This window comes from Suncus etruscus, chromosome X (assembly GCF_024139225.1).
Source record: "Suncus etruscus isolate mSunEtr1 chromosome X, mSunEtr1.pri.cur, whole genome shotgun sequence".
In the NCBI taxonomy this organism is placed as follows: Eukaryota; Metazoa; Chordata; class Mammalia; order Eulipotyphla; family Soricidae; genus Suncus; species Suncus etruscus.
Window position 1 is genome coordinate 122422829 of NC_064868.1, and position 22330 is coordinate 122445158.

The following is a 22330-nucleotide window of genomic DNA, read 5'->3' on the forward strand; positions in this document are numbered from 1 at the left end:
TTCAGACAAAGCCAATTTACCAAAAAAGACACTGGGCAAATTGTTCAAGGCATATTATGACACAGAGCAGTTTGGCTTTTGAGTTTTTTCTTCTTATCTGAAGTTCCTCAGTTTAGCAGGATCAGTTAGTATTGTTTTGGTTTTATTCTAGTTTATGTATTGTGAACTGGGGCCTGAAATGTTAACCCTTGATATGACTGCATGTAGGCTAACAACAAAGTGAGATTTGAAGGTAACTATTCTGTAAGACTAAATAGAAAATACTTGAATTTATGCAAATTTTCTTCATAAGTTTGTTTATATATGAGTAATCTTTAAGAGTGCCTCTGGGGCCGGAGAGATAGCATGGAGAAAGGCATTTGCCTTACATGCAGAAGGATGGTGGTTCGAATCCCGGCATCCCATATGGTCCCCCGAGCCTGCCAGGAGCGATTTCTGAGCGTAGAGCCAGGAGTAACTCCTGAGCGCTGCCGGCTATGACCCAAAAATGAAAAAAAAAAAGGCTCTAAGAAGAGTGAGTAATAATTATTAATGATTATTTGAATCCATGTAAATGTTAAATCTGAGTAATCATTAGAATGCCAGCTGAAATTATGTCTGAATTAATATTTATGCTACAACCCTTTTTTTCCTGAACGCCTCATGGACAGGCATCGGAGGTTTTTCGGGGCCCTAATGCCAATGAGTACAGATTATTTTTCAGGCTTCCTTTCTTACAGATGTCATTTTTCATGCTGCACTCTCAGCAGAGGCTGCCTTAAAAAAGTTCCTGTAATGGCCGTCAGCTTTAATAAAAAAAAATTTCTTCAGGTAGTTAGGGCCTTTTTAAACTTGGTGCCTTCCTAGGTCTCAGGATTTGTTAACATGGGGGGATGTAGCATTTAAGACCAATAGTCAAACCATTCTAGGCTATACCAAGGCTAAATTTGTATGGGAGTAGGGAGTGCAAATGCAGCCAATGTCTTTGCTGTTAGCCAATAAAGAGATGTTTGTTCACTTCTGAGAACTGGATGGGATGCTGTACCTGCTCTCTTCACATTCTGCCGCACTCCTTTGTCTCTTTCATTCTGTCATATCATGGTGCTGTTGGATATTAGTGATCTCTGAAATTGTTTAAATTGACAGGAAGTTCAGTCCTGACTGGGAAAGCCAGACCCACTCCAAATGTCAGGGCTCATTTTTCTTTTTTTCCAAGGGATTTTGGGTTCCAAGATGGGACATTGGTGATACTGTTTAACTCTATCTTCCATAGAGTCTGTCTCAACTTTCAAATCCTACAAAGAGTACCTTTCAGGAAAACATAATGAGCACTGCATTTTTTAAAATGCTGGGTGACCTCACCTGTGACATATAGAATAACAGGAAAGATATACAATATATTATAGGGGAACTCCTTTAAACTCCAGTACAGGAATGAGGATAAGGAAGGAGAGAAATGAAGAGGGGAGGGGAAGGTGGATTATAATAACACAGGGGCAAGGACCAAGGGTCTTGGACAAAATGGTGGTGTAGACACATGGAATTCAGTTATCTAAACCACTAGAACCAACACAACTGTAAGCAATGGACCCAAATGTGATTACGGGATTGGAGAAATAGCACAGCAGTGGGGCTTTTGCCTTGTGTGTGGCTGACCTGGGAGGAACCCAGTTCAATTCCTGGCACCCTTATGTTCTCCCACCCTGCCAGGGGCAATTTCTGAGTGCAGTGCCAGGAGTGACCCCTGAGCACTGCTGGCTGTGGCCCAACAATCAATCAATTAATCAGTAAATAAAGTTTTTTTAAATAAATAACAACAATGTGATTACAGAGGAGAGGTGAGGTGAGGAGGGAAATTGGGGAGATTGGCGGAGGGATGTAGATGCTGATTGTTGGATTTGTGGTTGGAACATTGTATTTCTGAAATTCTATGGTTGATAGCTTTTTCTTTACATGCAGACCAGGTTAATCCAGAACAACCCTTGGTTGACTGGCAACCCTGAGCATAGAGAGAGCTAGGAGGAGACACTCCCCCCAAAGATGCAACTGATAACTGATTGTCCTATCTCTTAAATCGTAAAGGCAAAATAGGGAGCTGACAATTAAATGTAACATGTTTTGTGATTTTTGGGAGGGGCACCATGGTTTACAAGCTATTCTTTTTTTTTAATTTTTATTGTGGTCAAAGTGAATTACAAATATTTCACAGAAATATTTAAGGCACATTGTGACAATGAATGAGGGGCATTCCCACCACCAATGTTGTCTTCCCTCCACCCGTTCCCAGCATGCATCCCATATCTTCCCCCATTCCCCCCCCCCCATAGTGCTAGTGTAACTGTTCCCCATTTGTACAGCTTGTTGTAGATTGGGTATCGATTCTGTTGTCGTTGACTTTGGGTTTTGTGTTCGAGTTTCATCATTTTTTATTTCCACTAAATGTTCATACGTCTATCTGGTCTTGGTACCATCAAGACCAGGTACTATCCCCTCAAACTATGAGGCTGAACAAGATGATTCCAGTAATGTGGTTCTGTTGCTATTCTTTGTAGTGTTGCTACATGAAATATTCCACCATACCCCTCATCCCAATGTCTACTTAACTCCGCCTCTCTCCCAGTATCCCTCACCAATTCCCCTCCCTCTTGTAAGCTTCCTGCTTAAGACCAATTCAGTTTCTTTTGCTTTGGGGCACTTGTTAATCCCCACTGGATTCTTCACATTCCACACAGAAGAGCACCTTCTAGATCTGTCCCTATTTGTTTTGGAGGAGCCACAGCCAGAGATGTTCAGGGCTTACTTTTTGGCTCTATACCCAGGGAAGGAACACTCCTGGTGCGGCCCAGGGGACCAAATGAGGTGCGAGGAACGGAACCAGTTTTGGTTGCATACAAAGCAATTCACCTACTCTCTGTACTATTTCTGTGGCCCGTCCCTCTCCTCCAAACTTCACTTGGAAACATGTACGTTTTGTTTATTAGATTGAAAAGCATATTTTATTTAAAAAATGAGCATCTCTAAAGGTACCTTTGGAAAATTTTGTAAATTTTATACCATATAGTAAGAGATTAATATGTCATTTTGGAGCTACAACAATGTAACTGTAGTTATTTTGGAGAATATCCTTGTTCTTAGATTTATACTGAAGTGATTATAAGTGAAATAATAAAATATTTATAAAGAATACAGATATTCTTTATAAAGAAAATATTACTTATACAAATAATAAAATATTTTAGTGAAGCATGATAGTTTTTATTGAATGAAACTTGCTTAGAAAGATGTGAGAGGAGAGAAAAGAGTTGGCATATGTGCTTAAGAGAGAAGACCGATTCTCCAGAGTGAGAAAAAGCCAGCAAAAATACTGAGACAAGTACATGAAATACATTTTCAAGGGAGAACATAGGATTGAAGAGCAGAGATGAAGTCATGAAATTTGCCTATACACGAATGTACATGGAATCTATTATGCTGAGTGAAATAAGTCAGAGGGAGATAGACACAGAATAGTCTCACTCATCTATGGGTTTTAAGAAAAATCAAAGATATTATGGTAATAATGCCCAGAGACAATAGAGATGAGGCTAGAAGGACCAGCTCATGATATGAAGCTCGCCACAAAGGGTGGTGAGTACAGTTAGAGAAATAACTACAACTATGGTGACAATGTCAATGAGTGAGAGAAGTAGAATGCCTGCCTCGATTACAGGCGAAATGTGGGGAGGAGGGAGATTTGGGTTACTGGTGATGGGAATGTTGCACTGGTGAAGGGGAGTGTTTATATGATTGAAACCCAACTACAATCATGTCTGTAATCAAGGTGCTTAAATAAAGATATTATTAAAAAAATGAATATGACAAATTTTCAAATGGTCCAGCAAAAAAAAATGAACTCCACACAATGATGCCAAAAATGCTAATCACTAGTAAATGTAGGTAAAAATATGCAGGTTTTCACTATAATAATCTAAAACTTAAGAAAGGTTAATATTTTTGTTATTAGTGTGAAGGGATCGTTTCTGGATTAAGGTGCTTGTCTTTTATTTTGCTGACCCTAGTTCAAATCCAGTACCATATATGGTCCTCTGAGTAGCATTAGGTATTACCTTGAGCAGAAACCAAGGATTACCATATTTTTGCTCTATAAGATGCACCTGACCATAAGATGCACATAGTTTTTAGATGTCCTCCTCCCTTGCATACGGGCTTCAGCTCCGGGTGACATTCACTGCATAGCATGCACTTTTAGGGGTGGGAAGTGCTTATTACAGTACAAAAAATACAGTAAGTCATGAGCAGCATAGGTTACGTAAAACATGTTCTATCCATCATTTGGTTATTTTCTCTCCCTTCCTTCCTTCCTTCCTTCCTTCCTTCCTTCCTTCCTTCCTTCCTTCCTTCCTTCCTTCCTTCCTTCCTTCCTTCCTTCCTCCCTCCCTCCCTCCCTCCCTCCCTCCCTCCCTCCCTCCCTCCCTTCCTTCCTTCTATGGTAAATCAAGAGCAGCACAGGGTAGGTAAAACATGTTCTATCCATCATTCGGTTATTTTCTAACTTTTCCTTCCTTCCTTTCTTTCCTCCTTCCTTCTGCCCTTCCTTCCTTTCTCCTTCCCTCCCTCCCTCCCTCCTTCCTTCCTTCCTTCCTTCCTTCCTTCCTTCCTTCCTTCCTTCCTTCCTTCCTTCCTTCCTTCCTTCCTTTTCTTTTTGGTTTTTGGGTCGCACCCAGCAGTGCTCAGGGGTTACTCCTGGCTCTATACTCAGAAATCACTCCTGGCAGGTTCAGGGGACCATAAGATTTGCCGGGATTCAAACCGCTGTCCTTCTGCATGCAAGGCAAATGCCCTACCTCTATGGTAGCTCTCCAGCCCTAGGTTATTTTCTTGATTATGGTAGTAGTACAGTTTAGCTTCACCTGCCTCCCCTCGTCAATAAAGAATTATGCAGTCAAAATGTCACTGAGGCTAAGAACCCTGCTCTCCTGCTGTCGTTCAGATCCCTCTGATTCTGGTCTGTATGTCATAGAACACTGGAAAGAATAAGATGGCAACGAAAGAAAAAGAAAAAGAGAGGGAGCTGCATAAACGAGCATTTTTACCCCTGATTGGTCTCCTGATTTTTGTCCTTTCATGATCTTTATTTAAGCACCATGATACAAACATGTTTGTAGTTGGGTTTTAGTTATGAAAAGAACACATCCCCTTCACCAGTGCATATTCCCACCACCAATGCCCCCGAAGTAGATTTTGATAAGTGGAAGAAAACCATTTTATATTTGGTAGTATTTTCAATTCAGTCCCCATCATTTGCCCATAAAACTTTCAATTCAACAAACCACATTTCATAGAGTACGCCAGAAAAAGTTAGAATTCTGGAGAAAAAAAGGCTTGGCAAAAACACTGAGTGGATTCAGAAATGACAGAGCCTGGAGACACAAAATATTATGTAAATGCCTTTATTTAAACTAATACATTGCTATCAGATTACATCACTTTTAAGAATTAAGAGGAACACTATGATCTTGAATTCTATAGCAAACAGCGTGACGAAAGCAAGAAGAGTATGTTAAGTTCTACATATATGTTTTTATATCTTAGTGACCTTGCCTCCTTGTTTTAGGTGTAAAATTAGAAAATGTATTGTATACTTAGCATACTTGTCCTAATGTACCCTAAGTTCTGAACCCACTCTCTCCTCAGAAGTGTCAGACTCCACAGCATTTGAGATGTAAAGAGAGAGTTCGATGATACAGGTTTCAAAACAAATAAGTATAGAATGACCAAGCGTCTTTAAGACAAAAGATGTCCCCACTGTTTACAGCTTGGGTGTGAGAGTTGAAGATGCAACTTCAAGGCTCATTTTTCCTCTACCTAGGATGTGTTTTCCTTACTTGAAGACCCCTTTAAAAAAGTAGCAAAATCAGCAGTCTTATTTAATGTAATCAAAATATTCTTAAATGTACAAAAAAGAATCATGTAGAAAGAATACTGTAAAAAGATACTGATTTTTAAGAAGAAAACAATAGGAAAAGCTTCTATTACATTCTGCACAGCCAATTACTTCTGCAAATTTTCAGTACTCTAAAGGCGAACAAAGGATACTCATTGAAATACCCTCTGGCCACAGTTCTCGAATGAGACATAGCACATTGGAAAACAAAATTATTGTCTAATAATATTCCTATCCAATCATCTAAGTAATGGACACGCTATGAGGGAAGAGAGATATATAGAAATAGCATATAGCATCAGGAGGTGTCAAGGACAGCCATCTAGAGGGGAGATACACAATTTTATTTGGCTATGGGCACTTTTCAGGCAGGTAGGCATGACAAATGCAACTTGGGCTATGGGAAAGAGAGATTTTTTTTCCTGAAAATTCTTCCCCTCTCCCAGGCTCTCATGATGAAGCTAGTCTGGTTACTAAAACTCGAGTCCTTTTACATGTTGTTGTCAGCATGTACCACGGGTGAGGCTCACTCTTGCAGGTAATTGACTTACACAAATTGCAGGATCAACATGAAAAATGACAAATAGTGCCCTAGGACATGAGCACGTCACCTGGCAATAGCTAACTTGCTAATCATGCACCTGGGAGCCAGGCTGTGTTTGCTTCAGTTGGTTGTATTACACTCTCTTCATTCCTCTGCCCATCAAGCAGGCAAACACAGTCATGACCATCTTGGGCTTTACTTCCACCAGGTCTTCCGGGAGAGCATAAACCCTGGCTCCAATTCTTCTAGCCATTGACACGGCATACCTATTGTTTTTAAGGTAACAAAAGAATGAAGAAAAATCCTGGTCAGTCAAGAGCAAAAATGGGAGCTATTTTTATTCTCTTCTATAGCAATTGGGGCCAGAAAACTTCACATTTGAAAACTCAAATCAGAACAGTGCCACCTTTTTATTACTTTTTTATATCACTCTTTATTGGAGGGCTAATCCAGTAGCACTTGGGAACCTGGGGGCTACTCCCAGATTTACTCAGCTTTGTGGCGTGGGCCAGGCCTGACTGTGAGTGCCTACCAGGGGTCCTCAAACTTTTTAAACAGGGGGCCAGTTCACTGTCCCTCAGACCACTGGAGGGTCTGACTATAGTAAAAACAAAACTTATGAACAAGTTCTTATGCACACTGCATATATCTTATTTTGCAATGAAGAAACAAAACAGATACAAATACAATATGTGGCCCGTGGGCCATAGTTTGAGGACCACTGGTAGACTGTGAGGTACAGGGGAATCACTGGTGTTGGGTGGTTCTCATGAAAGGCCTGAAGTTTGAGCCTCAGCTAACACTTCTTTGAAGAGATATCATGTTACAAAGCTGTTATTTTGGACTGCTAATATTAATCTATCCCCATATTAAACTAGAATATTCGAGTACTGAATGAATATGAAAACCTACATATATAAACAACCTAGAACCAGGGTGATAGTATAGTGGGTAGGGTGCTTGCCTCTGAACTCCACGTGGTCCCCTGAGCTTGCTAAGACATCCTTGGGCACAGAAGGTGTGGCCGCAAAACAAACAAAAGATTACTAGAACTGTAAGCCAAAAATAATAATTAAAAAAGAGCCCAGACTCTGTACAATGAAGTCTGGTAGTCTCGCCCCAGTTACAATAAGATAATAGACACTGTCATGTGATCTTAGAGAAAGGGTGTGGAAAAATCATGTCAGAGACAAAATTCAAGTTGCCAAAATATACACATAATTCCAAATAAAGTAAGAAAGATAAGAAGTGGGTGAGGCACTTGTTTTGCAGTGACTGACCTGGGTTCCATCCCTGGAATCACATAAGGTCCTGAGTGATTGCTATGTACAGAGCCAAGAGATAGCCCTGAGCACTCTCAGGTGTGGTCTGCAATCCTCACTCTTAGAACCCCAAAAAGTACTTCCAAATATTCAAGGAAGGTGAAAGAATGTGTGACACACGGACACAGTAACTGGCCCAAGGAATGGAAATAATGAGAAAGAATTGATCAATCATTCCAGCCTGGGAAGCTCACAGGAGCACATGGATTAATACACAAGGCATTAATATATGGATTAATAAACACACTAGGTACTTTTTCTCCCCTTTTTTTTTGGTTTTTGGGTCACACCCAGCAGCGCTCAGGGGTTACTCCTGGCTCTAAGCTCAGAAACTGCTGCTGGCAGGCTCGGGCGACTATATGGGATGCTGGGATTCGAACTACAGTCCTTCTGCATGCAAGGCAAATGCCCTACCTCCATGCTGTCTCTCTGGCCCCCATACTAGGTATTTTTAAATAGGAATATTAAAGATGATCAACTGTTTCAAATAAGTTTTTAGAGTTGTGCTATGGCTATAACTCTTTAATATGAATATTTTTCAAGAAAGGAGAAATAATGTCCAAAATTTGCAACAATATATTTGAGCCTCAGCTATTATGTATTATGTACAGTACTATGAAGTACTGTTGCAGGCTGATTTTCAGTGGCTATGAGTAAAACTTCCATAAATGCTCACTGAACCAGGTCACAGTCTGGTTTCTGGGAATAAACTGATGCAAAAGACCTCAACATAGTTGACATGCAATAAAGCTTTCAAGCCTTGGTCTTCTGCTGAGGGGTAAGTATCAGGCCTATTTAGGGATCAAGTAAGATAATAAAACCCTACTGTGTAGAAGGAGCAATCAATGAACAAAAATAGAGACATGAAGGGGAAACATTTTAAAAAGACTAAAAGGGACAGAACACCCCAATGGATGACTGACTAACTTTAGTTCTCTGTGCCTGTGTTGTTAGCATTAAACATATACATTATTTCTGTAATGCATAAAAAATAATAAACTGAATGAGTACCTACAAGGCTAGGTAATATTATTGTCCCCATCTTCTTTTTTTGGGAGGGGTCACACTTGGCAGCACTCAGGGGTTACTCCTGACTCTGCACTCAGAAATCGCCCCTGGGCAAGCTCGGGGGACCATATGGGACAGCAGGAATCAAACCCAGGTCAGCTGCATGCAAGGCAAACACTCTACAGCTGTGTTATCACTCCGGCCCCATATTATTGTCCCATTTGATTGAGAAGAATCTGAGGTTCAGAAAAGTTTCCCTCTGTCTCTTAAGAGGCAGAACCTGTGCGTCCCAGCCTGCGCCCACTCCGGGAGAGGCTATTTGGAATGTTCCCTTACTTGGCGTTATTGTGCTTGTCATCTTCTGTTAGATTGCCACTTTTGACAAGGTCATAGTTTATGCAGCCTGGCTGAATGGCATCAATTAAATCCACAACTGCCAAACTAGAGCTGATTGTCTTGTCCTAGTGTAAAAGAAGAACAAATTTGAGATAAAACAACATGTGATTTCGCCATGCAAAGTTCCAAAAAACAATGTCAGGAGTTAAAGTCTATCTGGCTGTTAGCTTAACAATAAATAAGGCTGACTCTCAAAGCGACCGAAGATTGTCTTTCCATGTTAGAGATACTGAGGGATCATTAAACATATGTGTATTTTTTTTTTTGGTTTTTGGCGGTGCTCAGGGGTTACTCCTGGCTGTCTGCTCAGAAATAGCTCCTGGCAGGCACGGGGTCCGTATGGGACACCGGGATTCGAACCAACCACCTTAGGTCCTGGATCGGCTGCTTGCAAGGCAAACACCTCTGTGCTATCTCTCCGGGCCCATATGTGGATTTTTTTTTACCTTAAAACTCTGAATGGAAGATGACTTTCCAGCTTCACTCAATGTTCTGTTCACCCAGTTTACAATGATGTCGTCATTAGCTTTCTGGCCATCTCCAAGATCTTCCAGGACATTGAGGGTATATCTAAAGAAGCAGCAGAGGAAAAGGTCACAATCTACTTCATGAAAAAAATTGCACTCGTCAGAAAGATGTTTTGACTTTCCAGGGCTTTATTCCTTCAGTCTCTCGAACAAAACCCCCAAAGTTGGGATAGTCCCCTGGACAAAACTTTTACAATATATCAGGCAAGGAAAAATGCAGTAGAGAATAGTATCAACATTTTTAATATAATTTTTATTTTAATTATAGTGGCTTACATATCGTTCACAGTAATATTCCAGGTACATATTTACATTGAATCAGGGGAATTCCCACCACCGAATTATCCTCCCACAACCGCTCCCATCCTGCCTCCCATATCCTCCACTCTCCCCCCACCCAGGGGCTGCTAGAATGCGTGGTCCCTTCTGTGTCTAGTTTGTTGCTTAGTGGTCAATAGTATCAACATTTTACAGTCTTTTATTTTTTGTTTGTTTGAGTTTTTGGGGGAGTCACACCTGGCTGCACTCAGGGCTTCCTCCTGGCTCTGCGCTCAGAAATTGCTCCTGGCAGGCTCAGGGGACCATATGGGATGCCGGGATTTGAACCACCATCTGTCCTGAATCGGCTGCGTGCAAGACAAATGCCCTACTGCTATCCTAGCTCTCTGGCCCCCAGTTTATGGTCTTTTAAATGCAGGTGGAAATTGAAGCAAAAATAGAAAATAGTCACTGCTTTGGATTTGAAGAGTGCCTGTTGTATTTATTTTTGTGATTTTTGGGTGACACCCGGCGTTGCTCAGGGGTTACTCCTGGCTCTCTGCTCAGAAATAGCTCCTGGCAGGCAGGGGAACCATATGGGACACCGGGATTCGAACCAACCACCTTAGGTCCTGGATTGGCTGCTTGCAAGGCAAATGCTGCTGTGCTATCTCTCCGGGCCCTATTTATTTATTTTTTTCAGATAAAATATTTTTATTCTTTTGTTCTCATGGTAGCCTTAAATATAGTGTTAGATTGCTTTGGGGAGGGCACCACAAATAGGGTGTTATACCATTCCTTTAATCTTTCACTCCAAATATCACATTAATGTTAATCATCAAGATCAAGGCGATAGTCAGAGAATTCATAAATCATCTTTCTCCATGATATTACTGTGAGAGGACCAGGTTTTTGTTGCCTTCTACTTTAAGGATCCCAAATCCTCAGTGGTCCTAATGCCCTCTGATAGCTCTAAAAGCAAAGAGTTCTTCTATGATTTTCTCCTAAACAATAGATTTCTCTTGTGAAATTCTGTATTTCTGTGGCTACTAATGTCACTTCCATTAGTTCCATAATTATTTTGACCCTTCCTTAAAATTTAGAAAGCAAAATTCAAGGGTTTTGTTTGTTTCTGAGCCACACACTGTGATGACTCTTTGCTCAGAAATTTGCTCAGAAATCTCTCCTGGCTCAGGTGATGCCAGGGATCAAACCCAGGTCTGTCCTGGGTCAGCAAAAAAATGCCCTATTGCTGTGCTATTGTTCTGGCCCCAAAAGTCAAGGTTTCTAAGTTAATTTGCCCCTTATTATCTGGTGTCATCTAACACAGAAACTAGGATAGAAAAAACAAGTCAATACAGAATAAAATAGTATTAAAATAATAACTTGTCACTTGGAGTTACTTTCTTTTTGTTTTTTTGGGGAAGTCACACCCAGCAGGGCTCAGCAGTTACTCCTGGCTCTATGCTCAGAAATCATTCCTGGCAGGCTTGGGGGTCCCTATGGGATGCCAGATAAGAACCACCTGTCCTTCTGCATATGAGGTGAATGCTCTACCTCCATGCCATTTCTCTGGCCCATTAAAATTACTTACTTTTTTTTTTTTGGTTTTTGAGCCACACCCAATGATGCTCAGGAGTTACTCCTGGCTATGCACTCAGAAGCCGCTCCTGGCTTGGGGGACCATATGGGACGCCAGGGGGATCGAACAGCGGTCCGTCCTAGGCTAGCGCTGGCAAGGCAGACACCTAACCTCTAGTGCCACCATGCTGGCCCCTGGAGTTACTTTCCAAGAAAAATGCCACTCAACTGTAAGCACCAATATATAGATTAAAAGTCCTTAAAGGACCTTAATGAGAGCTTCACTATCATCTGACACAAGTCCAGCAACCACACAGAAAGGCAGGATATCCACTGAATATAGAAGTATTTTGTAACTGTCACCTTAATAATGGCTCAAGGTTGAGAGACCAGTGGGACAGCCATATTATATTAAATAAATAGCCTGCCTGTGAGACCACTGAAGGCTTCTGGGTAATCCCGAAGAGCTTGGGGATTCCTTGTATTTTGGTTTGTTTCTTTATGCATCTATCTGTCAAACCCCGTGATAGGTCGTAGGCAGGTGTGAATGACTAAAGGTTTTATAAAAAGAATTTCATGCTAAAAAATAAGAGCTTACTTAACTGTCTGCTATTGTATTAATGACTTTACTGGAGATACAGTAATTTTCACAAATATACTTGCTAATGAGCTTTTTCTTCTTTCTTAAAAAAATTTTTGGGGGTTTTTGGGCCATACCTGGTGATGCTCAGGGGTTACTCCTGGCTATGCGCTCAGAAATCACTCCTAGCTTGGGGGACCATATGGGATGCCAGGGGATCGAATCGCAGTTCACCCTAGGCTACCACAGGCAAGGCAGGTGCCTTACTGCTTGCGCCACCGCTCCGGCCCCTTCTCTCTATTGTTTTTAATAACTTCACTTTCTGTCATCTTGCAACAAATTTTATGATCAGTGATGTCAATTATGTGAGGCATTTTCTTTAATAAAAAAAAGAATTTCATGCTATAGAAGAGTATTTCAAGTACTAATGACTTGCCACAGTATCTAGCTTTTACAGTGATGGTGGCAGTGGAGAAGTTTTGCCCTGCTTTATGAGAAGGTCCAGCAGTTTGTACCAATCCACTAGGGGATACTGACTTAAAGCAAGTTGTGCGTGGGCCTGTCACTAGTGGTAATAAATGCTTTCCAGCATTGTAATTAGAAAACCCTTTTCAAATGGAACCACAAATGTTTGGTCGTAATTTTTTACACATGAATTTGAAAAAAAAATTTCTAAATTAAATAAGGATTATGTTTCCATGTCAGGTTTCTTATTGAAGAAAAAGAAATTTTCACATTATGCAGCTTAACTTTCAAGGAGACATGTCTTGCTAAAAATCAAACATATTGGAAGTTTATTCCAGCGTCTAAATAAAAAACTATCAAAGGTGGTGTCGTGACATGTTTCATAAGTTATGAGTCAAATGAAAAAAAAAAAGAAAGTGAAAACAAAACCAGGAAAAAAACCAAAACAATGACTAGATCAAAGATGTGTCTTTTACCTTCTCATCAGCTGCCAGACTACAGCTAAAGTTAGGGTTTGGTTTCCATCGTTCAGGTCTTGCCCTCCAATGCCAACCAGGGAGAACTTGGCAGGATGCTTCCCCAACTCCACAGCATAGTTGCAGTTTTCAAGCTGTAAACATACAAAAGTAAATGATTAAATATTTGCATTGGTTGGGCCAGGAGCTAGGATAGCAGTTAGGATCCAGGCCTAGCCTGTGGTGAACCTGGGTTTTATATCTGGTACTGGGTTCTGTTCCTTAAGGTCACTTGAACTCCAGAGGCCCCCAGCACAACACCCAGGGTGCCCAGGAGTAGCAGGACCCAAGCAGCACCATAAGCTTTTTAGGTCCTTGCACTGAATCACTGGCCAAGCATTATCAATGGAACCCTTGGGGTTCGTGAGCACTGTCTGGGAGCCCTCTCTATATCTCATAATGTGTACAAGCTACGGATACATAAGACACAATTCCTGTCAACAGGAAGATCATGTCAAGTTTCCCAAATAAAGTGAAAATAAAAATAGTCTTTAACAAGGATTTATAATTGCAACTGCATTATTTACTTTTTTCATGTTGGCTCCAAGTTTCGGGTATGGAGGTTTGTTAACCTTGCTCCAGTCAACAGGAACTTTGATTCGCTCATACAGCTGTAAGATTACCAAGGCGTCTTGTAGGTCACTAAGAAAAAAAATGAGGATTTTAATCAGTGTTTGCTGGCAGTTGGGGCTTTGATTTCATAAGGATGACATCACCCTGTTAGTAAAGATACATAAAACCAACGCAGGTAATAGCCACGGCCTCTGTTTTCCTCTAAATCTGTGCTGAAAATAGCATGCGATCATACAACTCACTTAAAAGAATTTCCCAAGTACTTAGTGTTTGTGAGACACATTTCTAATCCCTACGCACACAGGATAAAGATCCCTAATGAGGCTGGGAGACAGTCCAGCAGGTAAAGCCTTTATCTTGCACACAGCTGATCCCCAGCCCCTTATATGGCCCCTCAAATCCCACTAGGAGGGAGCCCTGAGCAATCATGAGTAATCCCTGAGCACCCACTGGTGGACCTAAAGACAAAGAAATCCTTAATGAAGAGGGAGTAAATGAGAGAGAGAGAGATACAGAATGGAGACAGCATCAAGTAATAGAGAAATGACTGAGGTGTATATATTGATGCTACAAAAAATAAAAGAAGTGGAGTTAGTGATTAAAGTGGCAGATGATGGTCAGAGATGGAATTCTTGGCTTGAAAACAGTAGGAGAGTTGGCCGGAGAGATAGCATGGAGGTAAGGCGTTTGCCTTTCATGCAGGAGGTCATCGGTTTAAATCCCCGGTGTCCCATATGGTCCCCCGTGCCTGCCAGGAGCAATTTCTGAGCCTGGAGCCAGGAATAACCCCTGAGCACTGCCAGGTGTGACCCAAAAACCACAAAAAAAAAGAAAAGAAAAGAAAAGAAAAGAAAAAAGAAGAGAAAACAGTAGGAGAGAGTGAGAAGTTCTACATAGAAAAGAATATATATTGTTTTTTTGGGCCACACCCATTGACGATCAGGGGTTACTCCTGGCTTGGGGGGACCATATAGGACGCCAGGGGGATCGAACCATGGTCCTTCCTAGGCTAGCCCTTGCAAGGAAGATGCCTTACCTCAAGAGCCACTGCTCTGGCCCCAGAAAAGAATATTTTATACGGAGAGAACAGTGACCACAAAAGCCCAGAAGAACATCCTGTGTAAGGTGTTTCCCATCCTCTATTTCAAAATATTAAGTAACATCTACCCCTTAGGGGGTTATTAAGACATTTATACATTCTTTCACTTATATATTATGTAAAGAAATAATTTGGGCTTTTCTGCATTTGGAAAGTGGTTACAGAAACCATTACTGAGGATTTTCTAATATAATCACTACAAAAATTTAAAAAATGTTTATTATTGCACATATATACGTAGTGTCTATTTATGTTCATAATTTTTTTTTTAGTTTCTGGGTCACACCCGGCGGTGCTCAGGGGTTACTCCTGGCTGTCTGCTCAGAAATAACTTCTGGCAGGCACGGGGGACCATATGGGACACCGGGATTCGAACCAACCACCTTTGGTCCTGGATTGGCTGCTTGCAAGGCAAACGCCGCTGTGCTATCTCTCCGGGCCCCATGTCCATAATTTTCTAAAAGCAGTAGGAAGACTTACGCATAGAGATGGTTTACATGGGGATTAACACCAAGAGAATTCATCCAGTTACGGAAGGTTCTTTCTTCACGGGTTTCGCCTATTAAAAATAGTCACAAAATTTATTTATTCAGTACTTTGTATATGTGTACATAACATCAAGCCATGGGAAAATATATTTATAATTTATATTTATATTAATTATAAATATATATCCATATATCATATATATACACATATAAATGTAATTATCAAGTATAAATATAATTTATATTTATATTTATACTTTCTTTATATTTAAAATATTTTATAAATAAAGTATATTTTCCTGTGCAAAGATCTAGATTTTTCCAATATTCCCCTTCAACTAATGCCTCTACATAAAGGTATATTTTAAATTTTTTGAATTTCTTTTTTAAAATGAAAGAATAGATCCTTATTGACCAGTTGACCAGTTAAGTGATTTAGAGGTGGATGAACTTTTTATAATCTCTTTCCAAAGTTTCCTCGAATCTTAAAGCAACCAGTGCTATCAATTCAATTTCCATTTTAAAAACTTTTGCAATAGTCATATGAACCTATATTCTGCTTAAATTACATTCCCTATCTACTTTTCATTGCTAAATTACATATAATTTTAGTTTTTACATGCCTCTGTCTAAACTTCAAAAGTACATATGTTTTTTCTTTCCTAATTGCAAGAGGGGTACTTTTTTTTGTTTTGTTTTTGGTTTTTGGGTCATACCCGGCAGCGCTCAGGGATTACTCCTGGCTCTACACTCAGAAATCGCACCTGGCAGGCACGGGAGACCATATGGGATACCGGGATTCGAACTGCCATCCTTCTGTATGCAAGGCAAACACCTTACCTCCATGCTATCTCTCCGGCCCAAGAGGGGTACTTTTGATTCAATGCTAGGAGTAACTCCTTGTGGGCAAGTATTATGATGGTGCTGAGAACTGAATTTAGGGCTCTGACATGTAAAACACACTTTAACCCTTTGACTCATATCCCTGGCTCCAAAGTCATTAAATTTATACATTTTACAGTGATGTCTATTGATGACCTACTATTGGGATTTTTTTCTCTTGTTTTAAAATACTTCATGCATATATGACCTGGAAAAGACAGATTCAGCCATTTCCAAACTTAAACATAACTACCATATATTAATTTTTAGCAGGTAAATTGGGCTAGTTCCAGTTACTCTGACTACAGACAAATGGAACAAAAGCACTATAAATTTACAGCTCAAAGTTTAGGCTTATGTGTATATTGAAACAAAACTATGGGGACTAAAGAAGTATTATAGGAGGGCAGGCACTTGCCTTCTCTGCATGCAGCTGCATTATCCACAAACCCTGTTTCAAATCCCCAGCAAACATGTTCCCCTGAGTACCTCCAGGAGTCATTCCTGAGTACATAGCCAGGAATAGCCCCTGAGCACCATTAGGTATGGTCCAATATGCCTCTTACTCAAAAAATCAGAATTAAGCGACCAGAATGATAGCACAGAGGTAGGGCATTTGCCTTGCATGTTCAACCCTCGGCATTCCATATGGTCCCCCAAGCCTGCCAGGAGCAATTTCTGAGTACAGAGCCAGAAATAACCCCTGTGCGCTGCCAAATATGACCCAAAACAAAACAAAACAAATCTGAATTAGAAAAAACAAAACACTGGCTTATTAAGAGGCTTTAAATGAAGTGCCACTAAACTATTTTACAATAAAAGCTCACTTATATTTTATGTTCCCTTTCTTCATTCATTTCCTGCCTTTGTATCAGATTCTACCGTTCACTGAGCACTTGGGTCTACCTCTACTGTATTTTTGTTGAAGTGGCTAGAGAAACTTATGGAGTCACTATTATAAAATCGTAGTGCTCAGTGTTTTTCTACCCTTTAGGCTCACACATTAGAATGTGGGAACCTGAGCCAGAGTGAAGCATCCCAGAGGGTCCCTTGAGCACTACCAGGAGTGATTCTTGACTCTAGAGCCAGGAGTAAGGCCTCTGCATTACTGGGTGTGTCCCCTGCAAAATATCAAAACAAAAAGAATTTGAGAAACTTTTAGTTACCTTCTAGTAGAGTCCAGTCGATATCCTGGTTCACTGGCTTAGTTAGTGCTGGGTATTTATTAAACAGATTAGCCACAAAAGCTAAATTCAGTTTAGGGTTTCCACTGACAACATCAGCAGGGGTAACGAACTGTCTGCAGCCCAATTTGTCTGCTTGTTGAAGCATACTTTCAGCTCGTTTCAAGTCATCTGTTTCCTGTTGAAGTAAAATACGAAGGCATTTTCTAAAGGCCATACTAAAAATACAGAACTGTTTCCCTAAAATGATAGACTAGAGGTCTAATTCTACCTTCTTTTAGCCAACATATGCTTCTTATAAAAGTGTTTTGGGGGGGGGGAGGGAAAGCAGTGTTGAATATACAGTACCTTGAAACTACCCTAGATGGCACCAGATTATACTGTTTTAAAAACAAAAACAAAAACAAACTAGCTGGGAAGGGAGACATAGCATGGCAAATAGGGCACTTGCATTACACTTAGCCAACAAGGGTTGAATTCCTGAGCCCACCAGGAGCGTACAGCCAGGAGTAACCCCTGACAAAATGTTGGGGGGTGAGTGCTGGATAGATGGTCACACAAACTACTAGAAAATAACATGTCAAGGAAAAAGGACCTATAATTGTATAAGGCCTTAAAAGACTCACCCAAATATTTCAGACTGAATGAGCCAGTGTAGAATTGCTGAAGGTTTACAAGGAGGGTAAAGGCAAAGAATCAAGTGCTTTAAGATGACCAGTTTGAGAAAAAAAATGACTGGAAAATTGATCAGAATCTATAGTATATTGGTGCCATTTATGCCTAGAAGTTAGCCATCCCAGACAGGAACTCCCCCCTCCCGACATCCATACCAACAGTGACTTGAGCCAAAGAATTTCATTTTCCAGAAAGGACAGAAATATAAGCACCCACATCAATGAACATGTTCTGTCTGGTAAGGACTCTTCAAATGGATTCCCCAGTTTCCTTTACCCAATCCTAGAACTTACTAGACTAGACATGTGTCTAGCTTTTAAATAGAATGTATCATTTCATATACAATAGGTTTCCAAAAAAATCTCAGGATCCCAGAAACCTGAGTCGAAATAGCTCAACTTTTGGGTTAGACAACTGAGTATGCCTGGAGCCTGGAGTTGGTCTTATGCCGTGTTGCTTCATGGGAGGGTCTTCCTGTTTGTAGGCCAAAGGTTTTTCCTTTCTATTTCCCCCACATTTTGCTGTGTTTATGCAAAAACAAGCAAACAAAAATCTGCCACACACACCTATTTTTAATTGGATTTTTTAATCTCATCTTTTAAATCGGGGATCCCGCCTTTTTTTCGTGGTAGAACCTTGGAACACGGATTGTTTTATCTTAACTACATATTCCCACATTTTTCTATAAAACTAAGAAGGAATAAAGAAAGGCTAGGGCCAGGGACTAAGTGATCTCAGATGCATTGGTGGGGAAATAAATAAGGAAAGAACTAAATATCCAAGCCAAAGTCAACGATAATAGAATCAAGGAACCTAAACTTTAACAATCTAAACCCAAAGGGGCCTGTGATACTGGCAGGCTAGGGGTCAATGGTGGTGGGATAGGATGCACTCTGGGGCCATTGGTGGAGGGAGGTTGACACTGGTGGGGGGAAGGGCCCTGACTCGTTGTATATCTCAAATTCAACTATGAAACATTCTGTTGATCGCAATTGTTTCAATAAAATAAAAATAAATAAAAAATTAAAAGAGAAATTCTGAAAAATCCAAGTCCAACTTTTTACTTCATGGATGAGCAAAATGAGAGCCAAACTTTAGTAGGAAGCCTCCAAGGTCATTGAATAAATTGCTAATGTAATTAGGAAACAGGACTATAAAAACAGGCTATAAAAGTGACTGGCCAAGGTGGACTTCATGATCAGGTGCTTATAAATATATTCATATTACTTTGAACACAGAAATATTACATATGCATATACAATGTAAACAGTAGATCTATTACTAAGTATTTGAAAAAGTGCTGATTATAACATACTTGGCTTTGAATAGTTTTATTAATATCTTTATTTAAACACCTTGGTTACAAATATGATTGTAGTTGAGTTTCAGTCATGTAAAGAACACCCCCCCTTCACCAGTACAACATTCCCACCACTAATGAATATTTTCTGCCATTCATATAAACCATAATAAACCACTTTTCAGTGGCCAATGATGTGGCTCAGTGGTAGAGCATTTATCTTGCATGTATGAAGCACTGGGTTCAATCCCTAACACCACAAACACACACATACACACCAACAAACCAATTAAAAGCCAATTAATGATGGTATTCATTAGTATGCTATGAAAACAAATCAAAGCTAGTCTTTCTCCCTATAAATTTTATTCACATACTTATATATGCCTAACAATGTCAATGCATTTAATGTAATTTTAAAAATTCTATTATTTAAGAGAAAGCCACAATAATTTTGAAAGGCTTTAGCACTAAAAGAATACCAATACTTACGTTGAAACCTGACATGTTAATATCAATCCGGGGTTCACCTTCTTTTTGTCCCTTTGGTGCAATTTGATTGAGAAGATGAAAATAGGCTTTGGAATCCTACAAATGAATTGAAAACATCAGTGAAGTCATGGTTGCAAATGATGAATATAACCCATTATCCCAAGTTTGGAAGGGTATTTGTGAGAATATATGGCATAAATCTCTGTTCCACAGCTTAACCTATCATTTCCCAAAACAGTTGTCTGTCCATCTGATCTGTCCTTACGTCTGCCTTGAGTATGGAAGAACTGGATTTTTCATGACCTTATACATTTATTGAAATTATCAATATGGAAATGCTAGTAAAGACATAACCATTTCTGTACCTTCACTGAATTACTGAAGTCAATAAGCTTGGTAGATAAAACAAGAAAAAATAGGTAGGGGAGCAGAAATCCAGGAAGCATAGGGAAAGAAAAAAAGACACAGGTTACATCATAATTATATACACACACATATGTATGAACTAAATTTACATCATAAACTGTAGAAGAGATAAATCGTGTTAAAATTATATTTATCAAATTAAAGGATAAGCATGAACCAGTAAAATAATACTGAACCCCTCTGTAATCTTAATTTAATTAACTGAAAATGTTTTTCTTTTTGTTTTCAGCCCTTGATCTTTTCCATCATTTGAAAACTTTACTTAGAATCTCAAGTCACAAAATAAAGTTGCTTTGCTTATATAGGGAGTGCAATGGGTGAACTCAAGACACTCCTCAGAAGACAATTTGAAAACCACTGAAAAAAATTAAGACTTTCTATATGCCAGTCCAGGAAAACCATGCTGCTCTGGAATACTAAAGGCCAGGAACTGGAGTGAAACTTTCTTAACAAACTCTATCTGAAGACCACCTACCCAGCTACCATGCATAGCTTACTAAGCCTGCAAAGTCCAGATAGGTATAAAGATGTTTCCCAATTTAGTTGCATTGAGAGAAGCTGTTATGACCAGAACACACCGACCAATTATGATTTTCTGGCAGCTGTGCAGAAAGGTATATCTTAAATTCCCTAAATGCATTTGATATTTAATATACAGCACTCTAAATGACTATAGAGATAGTGACTATCAGTGAATAAGTCATTTCAGGGACCCAGAGCAATAGTACAGTGGGTAAGGGCATTTGCCTTGCAAGCACGAGACCCAAATTTAATCCCTGGCATCCCACATTGTCCCCCAGACCAGTCAGGAGTGATTCCTAAGTGCAAAGTCAGGAGTAACCCCTGAGTATCCCTGAGAGTGGCCCCTAAACCAAAAGTCCTTTCAGATCAATTCAATGAAGGAGAATGCAGATCTTACCCTGATTGGGCTTAGGATTCCCCTTCTTCTAAATACCAATGCATCACTATTATAAAACTGCTTTTGTTTATCATTTTTACCTAAGATACAATAGTTATTTTATTGAAGACAGAAAAAGAGCTGACCTAGCAGAGTCTGAAGAGAGCATTTTCGGTTAAATTGTGAGTTTGAATGTACATGATGTTCACATTAGTAAACTCTCCTTTGCCCTTTCAGTGGGGAGCACACCTGGTTTGATACTTGGGAGACAATGTTAGCGGATCATGCAGTGCCGGGAATCAAACCTGGAGCTCCTGCATACAAAGCATGTGCTCCAGTTGCTTGAGTCATCCCCAGTCCTAAATCTGGCGTTACAATTGGTCCTTGGAGATCCTCCAGGAGCAACTCTTGAGTCCAGAGATAGGAGAGGCCCTTGAACACCCTGAGGTCTGGCCCCCAAACCCAACCAAACCAACAAAAATTCTAAGCAGGATTCCTTTTACAAGACACATTTTTAGATAAAGTAGGCAAGCTTGAGAACATAACTCCATTTACAAATGTTTTTGAGGCAATTAAGTCTAACGCTTCAAACAAACCAGGCCTGGTCTAAACATGTCTAAGATAAAAGAAGGGGTGGGGGTAGCTGGGCTTATATTCTGGGAACTCTGCTTTATTTTCACAGATGAAATATCCCATTACTTCCTCAACTCACTGAATAAAAGGATATGATCCAGACTATCATTTTAATAGCCCTGCAGTGACATCTGATGAAAATTCTGGTCTTTGGAGAGTTGAGTCAGTCAATAATAACTATGATATTTGTTCTAGTCATGTTGTCCCCACTCCCTGAGGAGCCAAGGCCATGGCAAACAGTAAACATAACTACCCATGTTTCTCTCCTTGCTAACTTCCTAGACTGTTCATGGGGAGCTATGGGGACTAAAGTTCAACACCAGAAAAACCTGCAGACTGTGCTAGAGGTAGGCCTCAGTTGAAACCTTTAGGGCAGGGGTTGAGGGGGAAGACAGAGGCCCAAGAGTTCATTGCATGTGCCTATCTACTGCACCTTCTTTATCCACTCAGCTATTGCTGGACACTTGGGTGACCCATCTTGTCTATTGTGAACAACGCGACAATGAAACAAAGGCACAAAAATCCTTTTGAAATTAGTGTTTAGGGCTCTTGGAGTAGATG

The 22330-nt window shown here is 40.1% G+C and overlaps 1 protein-coding gene across 2 annotated transcripts in view; it reads right to left on the minus strand.

Annotated features, from left to right (window-relative positions):
* Positions 1 to 5415: 5415 nt before the first annotated feature.
* Positions 5416 to 22330, minus strand: part of PLS3 (plastin 3) — a 54780-nt gene continuing 37865 nt past the window's right edge. The window contains exons 8-16 of one of the 2 annotated variants that reach the window (XM_049767574.1): positions 20178 to 20204; positions 19813 to 19908; positions 17328 to 17523; positions 15272 to 15350; positions 13647 to 13761; positions 13081 to 13214; positions 9640 to 9763; positions 9134 to 9258; positions 5416 to 6733 (exon numbers count right to left, since the gene is read on the minus strand). In XM_049767574.1, the coding sequence (XP_049623531.1) occupies positions 6601 to 6733; positions 9134 to 9258; positions 9640 to 9763; positions 13081 to 13214; positions 13647 to 13761; positions 15272 to 15350; positions 17328 to 17523; positions 19813 to 19908; positions 20178 to 20204 (1029 nt within the window). In that variant the 3' untranslated portion in view covers positions 5416 to 6600. The remainder of the gene's footprint in view (positions 6734 to 9133; positions 9259 to 9639; positions 9764 to 13080; positions 13215 to 13646; positions 13762 to 15271; positions 15351 to 17327; positions 17524 to 19812; positions 19909 to 20177; positions 20205 to 22330) is intronic. The other variant, XM_049767575.1, reaches the window with a different exon arrangement.